We start from the raw sequence: 12,602 nt of genomic DNA on the forward strand, positions 1-12,602 counted from the left end.
AATAAAGGTAATGTTGATGGTTTGTGTATTGAACTGTGCTGAATATGGAAGTTCCTCTCTCTTCTATAGTTCAGTAACAGCTCAGCTCCTCCCTGAATCTCTCCGTCTCCTCTTAGATCTGTATTTTCTCTTCTCTCTGTGACACTTCCTCCTGGTGAACAGACTGGAGCAGATATTTGTACCATTACTTTCAGGTTTACAAAAGATTCTCTGTGATGATTTAAAGGATAGATCATCTTTTCAGGATTATCATCAGATGATGAAAGGAAAGGTCATCACACAATATTACACACAGAGTATCAGCAGTTTGAATAACATCGGCAGACAGTTCAGAAAGAATTGATTTTACGTGGTTTACTGAATTGTAGGGCCAAGTAGAAGGATCTGAGTTCTAGACTCAGATGTTGCAGGAAGGATTTTAACATGATATATAATCACAGACTGTAAAACAATGGAAACTGATGATTTAATTAGAAATTATTGGATCGAAAGGCCTTGCACATTGAAAATGAGAGGATCTATGATTGGACCCTGTGGTACACCACCAAAAAATCACAGTTGGACAGAACAACAAATGAACATCTTTAATAAAAATAAGAAGAAAAGCAGTTAATACCTGAGTCAGTGGTACCAACCATGTTATGGTGATAAGTCACATTGTGTTATCTGTCAGTGATGTATGGAGCCCTGTAGTGTAACAGTGTGTGACTCCCTCTAGTGGATGTTGTGGAGTATTGTGTTGTCTTTGCTCCAAAGGTTTTTGTACAGAGTTTTGGTGTTTCCTGTCACTGTGGGCCTCAGAGCACAGTAGTACACAGCAGAGTCAGTCACTTTAGCTGAGATGATCTCCAGATCTACACGTTTCTCTGTCTTGTTAATGTGAGCTGTGAAATCAGAAAGAGTTGGATGAATCAATCCTCCCTCTGTGATGTAGAGCAGGAACTCTGGTCTGGATCTCTGGTATTGTTGGTACCACTGGATATTGTTGATAGCACCCTCATATTTACAGGTCAGGTTGATGGTTGTTCTCTCTTCAACAACTTCTTCAGGACTTTCTGGCTTTATGCTGTTCATGGAGCCCATGGCTGCAAAATTAGTGTTATTCATATGAGTTAGTCTGCAAGAGATTCTGACATCAAGAGACTCAATGAGGTTCTTGGCTTTTTCATTTATATGATCATTTTGAAATGCATTAAACACAACATGCTCTATTTATATAAAGGAAATCTTTAACTTCCACAGATCAAAGAGTTATGAACAAATATCTTGTTGATACAGCAGGTTAACTGAGACACTGATTTGTTGTCAAACTCACCTATGAAGTGAGAGAAAAACCAAAAGAGGTAAAGCAACATGTCTTTGGAGGAGTTGAAGCCAAACAGACAGCAGATGAACAATGTTCTTCCACTGCAGTAGAATGAAGAAACTAAACAGCCTCTCTGCTGCACAGCCCTTCTCCTCAACATCAAGCTGATTGTGCTTTTAGTTCCTCCAACATTTCTGCTCTGGACACACAAACAATCTCATTGGCTGAGGTGGACTAAAGTGGGCGGGATCAGGCAATCACCTCTCTGCTCCTTCCTCAGTGAGATTTAACTGTCTTTGTATTTATGGTTTAGTTTTTGTGATGTTTGTGTCGTCAGTCCACAGACACAGTCTCTGAAAACTCAGTGTTTTCACAGTGTGTGACTCCCTCTAGTGGATGTTGTGGAGTATTGTGTTGTCTTTGCTCCAAAGGTTTTTGTACAGAGTTTTGGTGTTTCCTGTCACTGTGGGCCTCACAGCACAGTAGTACAGAGCAGAGTCAGTCACTGCAGCAGAGGAGATCTGCAGATCCATTCTGGTTTTATCACCACTCACTGTAACTGACAGTCCAGACTTTGTTTCATTTTGAGTTCCCAAGTGAAGGATGAGGAACTCTGGTGGTTTTCCTGGATATTGTCGATACCAGAAGAAGTAATCATTACTAGTTGCTCCTCTGGAGTAGTTGTAGGACAGAGTAACAGTGCTGCCTTCTGAACTGAACTCTTCAGTCTTGACTGGAGTCGGTTCTTCACAGCTGACTCCTAAAGAAACAGAGAACTCTGTTATAACATGATGTAAATGTTTCAATACATAATTTACATTCATTTTCCTGATGATCTCACATACCTGTTAGAGTAGAGACAAACAGTAGAGACAGTACATAATAGTCCACTGACAGCATGTTGAATAAAGGTAATGTCGATGGTTTGTGTATTGAACTGTGCTGAATATGGAAGTTCCTCTCTCTTCTATAGTTCAGTAACAGCTCAGCTCCTCCCTGAATCTCTCCGTCTCCTCTTAGATCTGTATTTTCTCTTCTCTCTATGACACTTCCTCCTGGTGAACAGACTGGAGCAGATATTTGTACCATTACTTTCAGATTTACAAAAGGTTTTCTGCGATGATTTAAAGGATAGATCACCTTTTCAGGATCATCATCAGATGATGAAAGGAAAGGTCATCGCACAATATTACACACAGAGTATCAGCAGTTTGAATAACATTGACAGACTGTTCAGAAAGAATTGATTTTACCTGGTTTACTGAATTGTAGGGGCAAGTAGAAGGATCTGAGTTCTAGACTCAGATGTTGCAGGAAGGATTTTAATATGATATATAATCACAGTCTGTAAAACAATGGAAAATTACGATTTATTTAGAAATAATTTGATCCACGGGACACGTACATTGAAAATGAGAGGACCTATGATTGAACCCTGTGGTACACCACAAAAAAATCACAGCTGGAAAGACCAACAAAGGAAAGTCTTTAATAAAGATGAGAAGAAAAGCAGTTAATACCTGAGTCTGTGGTACCAACCATGTTATGGTGATAAGTCACATTGTGTTATCTGTCAGTGATGTATGGAGCCCTGTAGTGTAACAGTGTGTGACTCCCTCTAGTGGATGTTGTGGAGTATTGTGTTGTCTTTGCTCCAAAGGTTTTTGTACAGAGTTTTGGTGTTTCCTGTCACTGTGGGCCTCAGAGCACAGTAGTACACAGCTGAGTCAGACACTTGAAGCTTCTGGATCTTCAGAGGAACTGACTTGTTCTTGATTTCAGTTTGAAATCGTCCTGATGACTTTTGTCCTTTCTCTGAAATGTAGTGTTGTATCAAAAGCTTTGGGAAATCATTAATTTCTTGTTTGTACCAGAATAGTGTGTAGTCCGAGGAACTGGTCTCAAATTTACAATCAAGTGTAACTGTGTGTCCTTCAGCAGCTGTGACATCACCTGTTGGCTGCATCACTCTGTCTTCTCCTTTACACTCTGGGAAGAACAGAACATGCAGAGGAAGAGATGAATCAAGAAAGATGATTGATTAAAGGAGAACAGTCAGTAGGTTTAAAGAGTTACCTATCCAGAGAGTCACACACACACACACATGTAGAACAGATGTGATTTTCACTGATCATTGTCACTTTCAACCATAGAAAGTGTTTTTACAAGGTAACAAATGTCAGCAGAAATGATGTGCTCTGATTTCCTGTATAATAAACATTAAAAGCTCTGACTGTAGAGCTCAGTAATATGTTAAAGTGTCTGAAGAGGAAACATGTTGTGCTTTCTATCTTACCAAAGAAAAGAGCAGCAAGAATAATCCACAGCCAATGTTCCATCTCTACAACAAGGTTTAAATCAACAGGAGAAACTATCTGATGTTCAATATTCACTCTGACAGTTGTTCTCTTCACAGCAGCAGTTATTATTGACACAGTGGTTGAACACAGTGAGGAAGTAGTGCACCGCCTACTTGATAATGTGGCCCTCTAGTGGAGGTAAAAAGTAGAGTTCAACAGTGTGGAGAAAAGGCTTCCAGCAGCTTGTCAGTGTGTCAGCTTGTGTTTTTGTACAGAGACTGTGGGTTTGCTGTCATTGTGGGCTTCACAGCACAGTAGTACAGAGCAGAGTCAGTCACTGCAGCAGAGGAGATCTGCAGATCCATTCTGGTTTTATCACCACTCACTGTAACTGACAGTCCAGACTTTGTTTCATTTTGATTTCCCAAGTGAAAGATGAGGAACTCTGGTGGTTTTCCTGGATATTTTCGATACCAGTAAAACTCATCACCACCAGTTGCCTTTCTGGTGTAGTTGTAGGACAGAGTAACAGTGCTGCCTTCTGAACCGAACTCTTCAGTCTTGATTGGAGTCAGTTCTTCACAGCTGACTCCTAAAGAAACAGAGAACTCTGCTAAACATTGAGTAAATGTTTCAATACATAATTTACATTCATTTTGCTGCATGATCTCACATACCTGTTAGAGTAGAGACAAACAGTAGAGACAGTACATAATAGTCCAATGACAGCATGTTGAATAAAGGTAATGTTGATGGTTTGTGTATTGAACTGTGCTGAATATGGAAGTTCCTCTCTCTTCTATAGTTCAGTAACAGCTCAGCTCCTCCCTGAATCTCTCCGTCTCCTCTTAGATCTGTATTTTCTCTTCTCTCTGTGACACTTCCTCCTGCTGAACAGACTGGAGCAGATATTTGTACCAGTACGTCCAGATTTACAAAAGATTCTCTGTGATGATTTAAAGGATAGATCATCTTTTCAGGATTATCATCAGATGATGAAAGGAAAGGTCATCACACAATATTACACACAGAGTATCAGCAGTTTGAATAACATCGGCAGACAGTTCAGAAACAATTGATTTTACGTGGTTTACTGAATTGTAGGGGCAAGTAGAAGGATCTGAGTTCTAGACTCAGATGTTGCAGGAAGGATTTTAACATGATATATAATCACAGTCTGTAAAACAATGGAAACTGGTGATTTATTTAGAAATTATTGGATCACAAGTACACATACATTGAAAATGATAGGACCTATGATTGAACCCTGTAGTACACCACAAAAAAATCACAGCCAGAAAGAACAACAAGGAAAAATCTTTGATATAGATGAGAAGAAACGTAGTTGATTCCAGAGTCTGTGGTACCAACCATGTTATGGTGATAAGTCACATTGTGTGATCTGTCAGTGATGTATGGAGCCTTGAAGTGTAACAGTGTGTGACTCCCTCTAGTGGATGTTGTGGAGTATTGTGTTGTCTTTGCTCCAAAGGTTTTTGTACAGAGTTTTGGTGTTTCCTGTCACTGTGGGCTTCACAGCACAGTAGTACACAGCAGAGTCAGTCACTGCAGCAGAGGAGATGTTCAGATGAAACTCTCTAGTTTTCTTGTCATGTTGTAAAGATAGTCCTGGTGTTTTCTCTGAATAATCTGCGATGAGAAACTGTGGAGATGAACTGGACTTCTGTTGATACCAGTAGAGGTAATAAACAGAACCTGAATAGTTGCAGGAGAGAGTCACAGTGTCTCCTTCTGAAGCCATCTCTTCATCTTTAAATGGTTTCACTAAATCCTCAGAGAATCCTGAAAAAAACAAAAAGATATTTCAACATGACGCTTGGATGAAATATTCAAACATTTTTAGACTGAAGTTGATTTTTAAAAAATGTATTTAATCCAAAGAGCCTGTTTTTCCATGAACATCTACTAACTCTCAGATGTTGCTTTATGTTTTGAGAACTTACCAGAATGAAAGGAGACGATCATGATCCAAACTAAAAGCAGCAGCATTATTTTCACTTGTACTGAATGAACAATAGAGAGAACTCAGCAGCTCTCAGGTCTGAAATGAAGCCTTTCATATTGAGTTGTGTAGCTCCTCTCTTGCTGTGCTCTGTTTCCATTCAGACTGATGGAAGCTTTAGAAATGACAGTGATGCTGCATCATCATCATCATCATCATCATCATCCAGGAAGGTCAGGCTGAAGGAGGAACCTGCAGAAAATTCACCTGAATCAATCGGGAGAGAAACAACTTTCTGAAAACTCCAAAAGCTCCACTGCTGCAAACTGCAGAGAAAGTCTGACTGTGAATGTGAAACATGTTCAGAGAAGAAGAAGAAGTGAAGATGCAATTATCACCATTCAGGCTAAAACATTGTAGATTATACATTCAGACTTTGTTTATTATGACGACTGTGATCAAATCTCTGATCAGCTGATTTTCTTCTCCTGAATCCAGATCTGATGATTCTCAGTGAAAGATTTAAATGATGCAGCAAACTCTCTCCACCATTGTGGCTTTTATTTCTCAGTTTACTGTTGTAAACTGAATCTAGACTGGATCATAAGAAACCATTGAAGTGTAACAGTGTGTGACTCCCTCTAGTGGATGTTGTGGAGTATTGTGTTGTCTTTGCTCCAAAGGTTTTTGTACAGAGTTTTGGTGTTTCCTGTCACTGTGGGCTTCACAGCACAGTAGTACACAGCAGAGTCAGTCACTGCAGCAGAGGAGATGTTCAGATGAAACTCTCTAGTTTTCTTGTCATGTTGTAAAGATAGTCCTGGTGTTTTCTCTGAATAATCTGCGATGAGAAACTGTGGAGATGAACTGGACTTCTGTTGATACCAGTAGAGGTAATAAACAGAACCTGAATAGTTGCAGGAGAGAGTCACAGTGTCTCCTTCTGAAGCCATCTCTTCATCTTTAAATGGTTTCACTAAATCCTCAGAGAATCCTGAAAAAAACAAAAAGATATTTCAACATGACGCTTGGATGAAATATTCAAACATTTTTAGACTGAAGTTGATTTTTAAAAAATGTATTTAATCCAAAGAGCCTGTTTTTCCATGAACATCTACTAACTCTCAGATGTTGCTTTATGTTTTGAGAACTTACCAGAATGAAAGGAGACGATCATGATCCAAACTAAAAGCAGCAGCATTATTTTCACTTGTACTGAATGAACAATAGAGAGAACTCAGCAGCTCTCAGGTCTGAAATGAAGCCTTTCATATTGAGTTGTGTAGCTCCTCCTCTTGCTGTGCTCTGTTTCCATTCAGACTGATGGAAGCTTTAGAAATGACAGTGATGCTGCATCATCATCATCATCATCATCATCATCCAGGAAGGTCAGGCTGAAGGAGGAACCTGCAGAAAATTCACCTGAATCAATCGGGAGAGAAACAACTTTCTGAAAACTCCAAAAGCTCCACTGCTGCAAACTGCAGAGAAAGTCTGACTGTGAATGTGAAACATGTTCAGAGAAGAAGAAGAAGTGAAGATGCAATTATCACCATTCAGGCTAAAACATTGTAGATTATACATTCAGACTTTGTTTATTATGACGACTGTGATCAAATCTCTGATCAGCTGATTTTCTTCTCCTGAATCCAGATCTGATGATTCTCAGTGAAAGATTTAAATGATGCAGCAAACTCTCTCCACCATTGTGGCTTTTATTTCTCAGTTTACTGTTGTAAACTGAATCTAGACTGGATCATAAGAAACCATTGAAGTGTAACAGTGTGTGACTCCCTCTAGTGGATGTTGTGGAGTATTGTGTTGTCTTTGCTCCAAAGGTTTTTGTACAGAGTTTTGGTGTTTCCTGTCACTGTGGGCCTCAGAGCACAGTAGTACACAGCAGAGTCAGACACCTGAAGCTTCTGGATCTTCAGAGGAACTGATCTGACGGTGGAATTCAGAGTGGATGAAAATCTCTCCTTGTGGTCGTCTGCTGTGTTTCCTTCATCCAGTTTAATGCGGCTCAGGATGAATTTGGGACTGTGGTTTCCATCCTGTTTGTACCAGTAGAGATTTGAAGTTGTTGAACTGCTGTTAAATCCACAGTCAAGTGTTACTGCTTCTCCTTCAGTAGCGGTCACGTCTCCTTTTGGTTGCAGCACGTTTTCTTTTTGTGCTCTGCATTCTGTAAAACACCAACAAACAGTATCAGTGTGCTGTTACAGAATCATGTCAGTGTTGGATTGATATCACAGAAACAGTAGTGTTCATACCAAGGCACATAGCAGCCAGCAGCACTGAGATGAACAGAGGCATCATGTCTGCAGTGTTGAGTCACTGTGAGCTACAGCAAGTATAAAGCAGGCTGTGGTCTCTCAGTTTAGTCTTCATCAACACTAAGATGGTGGATCAGAAGGAGGAGCCTGATCACAGTGACAGGGCTCATTCACAGCCCTGTGTTATTCCCCCAACTGACAACTTTACACTAAACACATGTTTGTACCTCTCTCCTTTCCTGGTCTAACTTGTGTTGTATGTAGTCATGATTGGACATTTCAGCTGACGTGTTTCCTGTTTTACAGCTGCTGCAGATTCACTTTGTTCCTGAGCAGATAAAAGCTGCTGATTGTTGTGAAGCTGCTGCAGCTCCTTTAACATCTTTATCAGAAAGATTACAGGTAAACTGAGGATGAATATTTGAGCAACATGTGACTCTTGTTCTTTTCACAGTGTTTCTCTCTTCAATGTAAACTGACGGTTCAGTATCTGTTGGTCAAATACAAAGATGGTGGAGTGAATGTGGAAGTTTAGATCATGTGATGTTGAAACTTGATGAAACTCCAGTTGTTAGTTTGATTCTACTTTGAGTTTTTCCTTAAATTTCAATGTTTGAAAATATAAAGTGCTGTTGATTTCAGAGTTTTATTAGTTAATGCTTCAGTGTGTATTTGGTGTTTAGCTCTACATGTTGTCAAGGATGGTGAACAATGGAAGCAGCTGATTTTGGCCTAATGACCCACAGAGTATGAAGATTAAGGGAGTGAGTCAGTGTCCATTTGTTTTCATGGAGTCTTGTGTTTGAAGCATCATCCAGTTGGTTTGTCATTGATGTGGATCAGCTGCTCATGTGAATCCTCCCACAGTGTTTGATTAGCAGCTGTAACCACGGTGACTCTGATAAAACAGGAAGTAGCAGAATCCATGTGATATGAAGCTGTGGTTTGAAAACCACTTCCCTCCTCTTTGAAGAGGAGTCAGATATCTGTGTTCAGGTTTTTGTACAGCCTCTTCTACACTTTGTATCACTGTGTTTCTAGAGCACAGTAGTAGAGAGCTGTGTCGTTCAGGGTTAGTCTGCTGATGGTCAGTTCAGTTGATGTGCCTGTTGTTTTGGATTGATATCGACTCGGGGTAGGATTATATTCATTTGTGTTGTCTTTTGCTCCTTTCCAGAGTATAAACTGAGGTGCCTGAAGGTCACAATCATGTCTGTACCAGTAAAGGTAAATGTCGGTTTCTGTTGTCTGATATTGACATGAGAGTTTAACAGATTCTCCTTCTCTTCCACTGACTTCATCTCTTACAGGATAGATTGTGTCTCCAGCTATTAGTCCTGGAAAAAGTAGAGAGAATGAAGCATTAGACTAACATTGTCCATGAGGCTGAGAGGAGAAGACAGTGGAAAATGTCTCTGTACAGTGTTACTCTGTGGACACAAACAGCTCAACTGTAGCTTACATCATAACTAGATTGTACAGGACTTCATGACAAAGACAGATTATTGTGAAGTTTCAACTGTGAAAGTGATAAAATGGAGGTCAAATATCTTGTTGATACAGCAGGTTAACTGAGACACTGATTTGTTGTCAAACTCACCTATGAAGTGAGAGAAAAACCAAAAGAGGTAAAGCAACATGTCTTTGGAGGAGTTGAAGCCAAACAGACAGCAGATGAACAATGTTCTTCCACTGCAGTAGAATGAAGAAACTAAACAGCCTCTCTGCTGCACAGCCCTTCTCCTCAACATCAAGCTGATTGTGCTTTTAGTTCCTCCAACATTTCTGCTCTGGACACACAAACAATCTCATTGGCTGAGGTGGACTAAAGTGGGCGGGGCCATGTAATCACCTCTCTGCTCCTTCCTCAGTGAGATTTAACTGTCTTTATATTTATGGTTTAGTTTTTGTGATGTTTGTGTCGTCAGTCCACAGACACAGTCTCTGAAAACTCAGTGTTTTCACAGTGTGTGACTCCCTCTAGTGGATGTTGTGGAGTATTGTGTTGTCTTTGCTCCAAAGGTTTTTGTACAGAGTTTTGGTGTTTCCTGTCACTGTGGGCCACAGAGCACAGTAGTACACAGCAGAGTCAGTCACTGCAGCAGAGGAGATGTTCAGATGAAACTCTCTAGTTTTCTTGTCATGTTGTAAAGATAGTCCTGGTGTTTTCTCTGAATAATCTGCGATGAGAAACTGTGGAGATGAACTGGACTTCTGTTGATACCAGTAGAGGGAATTAACAGAGCCTGAATAGTTGCAGGAGAGAGTCACAGTGTCTCCTTCTGAACCCATCACTTCATCTCTAAATGGTTTCACTAAATCCTCAGAGGATCCTGAAAAACACAAAAAGATATTTCAACATGACGCTTGGATGAAATATTCAAACATTTTTAGACTGAAGTTGATGTTTAAAAAATGTATTTAATCCAAAGAGCCTGTTTTTCCATGAACATCTACTAACTCTCAGATGTTGCTTTATGTTTTGAGAACTTACCAGAATGAAAGGAGACGATCATGATCCAAACTAAAAGCAGCATCATTATTTTCACTTGTACTGAATGAACAATAGAGAGAACTCAGCAGCTCTCAGCTCTGAAATGAAGCCTTTCATATTGAGTTGTGTAGCTCCTCCTCTTGCTGTGTTCATTTTCCATTCAGACTGATGGAAGCTTTAGAAATGACAGTGATGCTGCATCATCATCATCATCATCATCATCATCCAGGAAGGTCAGACTGAAGGAGGAACCTGCAGAAAATTCACCTGAATCAATCTGGAGAGAAACAACTTTCTGAAAACTCCAAAAGCTCCACTGCTGCAAACTGCAGAGAAAGTCTGACTGTGAATGTTAAACATGTTCAGAGAAGAAGAAGAAGTGAAGATGCAATTATCACCATTCAGGCTAAAACATTGTAGATTATACGTTCAGACTTTGTTTATTATCACGACTGTGATCAACTCTCTGATCAGCTGATTTTCTTCTCCTGAATCCAGAGCTGATGATTCTCAGTGAAAGATTTAAATGATGCAGCAAACTCTCTCCATCATTGTGGCTTTTGTTGCTCAGTTTACTGTTGTCAACTGAATCTAGACTGGATCATAAGAAACCATTGAAGTGTAACAGTGTGTGACTCCCTCTAGTGGATGTTGTGGAGTATTGTGTTGTCTTTGCTCCAAAGGTTTTTGTACAGAGTTTTGGTGTTTCCTGTCACTGTGGGCCGCAGAGCACAGTAGTACACAGCAGAGTCAGACACCTGAAGCTTCTGGATCTTCAGAGGAACTGACTTGTTCTTGATTGTAGCATCAAATCTTTCTTTCCTGAACTCTGGAGAAATGTCTACCTCTTTTGAGAAGGATTTAATCATGTACTGTGGAAAGTCATTCTCTACTTGTTTGTACCAAAACAAATAAGGATTTGAGTAGCTGGTCTCAAATGTACAATCAAGTGTAACTGTGTGTCCTTCAGCAGCTGTTACATCAGCTGTTGGCTGGATCACTCTGTCTTCTCCTTTACACTCTGGGAAGAACAGAACATGCAGAGGAAGAGATGAATCAATAAAGATGATTGATTAAAGGAGAACAGTCAGTAGGTTTAAAGAGTTACCTATCCAGAGAGTCAGACACACACACATGTAGAACAGATGTGATTTTCACTGATCATTGTCACTTTCAACCATAGAAAGTGTTTTTACAAGGTAACAAATGTCAGCAGAAATGATGTGCTCTGATTTCCTGTATAATAAACATTAAAAGCTCTGACTGTAGAGCTCAGTAATATGTTAAAGTGTCTGAAGAGGAAACATATTGTGCTTTCTATCTTACCAAGAAAAGAGCAGCAAGAATAATCCACAGCCAATGTTCCATCTCTACAACAAGGTTTAAATCAACAGGAGAAACTATCTGATGTTCAACATTGACTCTGACAGTTGTTCTCTTCACAGCAGCAGTTATTATTGACACAGTGGTTGAACACAGTGAGGAAGTAGTGCACCGCCTACTTGATAATGTGGCCCTCTAGTGGAGGTAAAAAGTAGAGTTCAACAGTGTGGAGAAAAGGCTTCCAGCAGCTTGTCAGTGTGTCAGCTTGTGTTTTTGTACAGAGACTGTGGGTTTGCTGTCACTGTGGGCTTCACAGCACAGTAGTACAGAGCAGAGTCAGTCACTGCAGCAGAGGAGATCTGCAGATCCATTCTGGTTTTATCACCACTCACTGTAACTGACAGTCCAGACTTTGTTTCATTTTGAGTTCCCAAGTGAGAGATGAGGAACTCTGGTGGTTTTCCTGGATATTGTCGATACCAGAAGAAATAGTCACCACCAGTTGCCTTTGTGGAGTAGTTGTAGGACAGAGTAACAGTGCTGCCTTCTGAACTGAACTCTTCAGTCTTGACTGGACTCAGTTTTTCACAGCTGACTCCTAAAGAAACAGAGAACTCTGTTATAACATGATGTAAATGTTTCAATACATAATTTACATTCATTTTGCTGTATGATCTCACATACCTGTTAGAGTAGAGACAAACAGTAGAGACAGTACATAATAGTCCAATGACAGCATGTTGAATAAAGGTAATGTTGATGGTTTGTGTATTGAACTGTGCTGAATATGGAAGTTCCTCTCTCTTCTATAGTTCAGTAACAGCTCAGCTCCTCCCTGAATCTCTCCGTCTCCTCTTAGATCTGTATTTTCTCTTCTCTCTGTGACACTTCCTCCTGCTGAATAGGGGGGATGGGTCTTTTACTTTTTATCGATTCTGAT

The 12,602-nt window shown here is 40.0% G+C and overlaps 1 protein-coding gene and 1 gene segment (V, D, J or C); both read right to left on the reverse strand.

The window, feature by feature from the left end:
* Positions 1–518: 518 nt before the first annotated feature.
* LOC130178755 (T cell receptor alpha variable 12-3-like) lies at positions 519–1,496 on the reverse strand. The segment is given in 3 exon segments: positions 519–531; positions 719–1,085; positions 1,316–1,496. Coding segments are annotated over 3 exon segments (531 nt in total).
* An 8,380-nt stretch (positions 1,497–9,876) lies between these two features.
* LOC130178756 (uncharacterized) lies at positions 9,877–12,401 on the reverse strand (the record flags this gene model as incomplete). Its single annotated transcript, XM_056391207.1, has 5 exons — positions 12,347–12,401; positions 12,074–12,260; positions 11,666–11,709; positions 10,340–10,399; positions 9,877–10,178 (listed from the first exon to the last, which is right to left on the reverse strand). Coding segments are annotated over exons 1-5 (648 nt in total), but the record flags the coding sequence as incomplete, so codon positions are not given.
* Between the last annotated feature and the right edge of the window lie 201 nt (positions 12,402–12,602).

Source organism: Seriola aureovittata, chromosome 12, assembly GCF_021018895.1.
Source record: "Seriola aureovittata isolate HTS-2021-v1 ecotype China chromosome 12, ASM2101889v1, whole genome shotgun sequence".
Lineage (NCBI taxonomy): Eukaryota > Metazoa > Chordata > Actinopteri > Carangiformes > Carangidae > Seriola > Seriola aureovittata.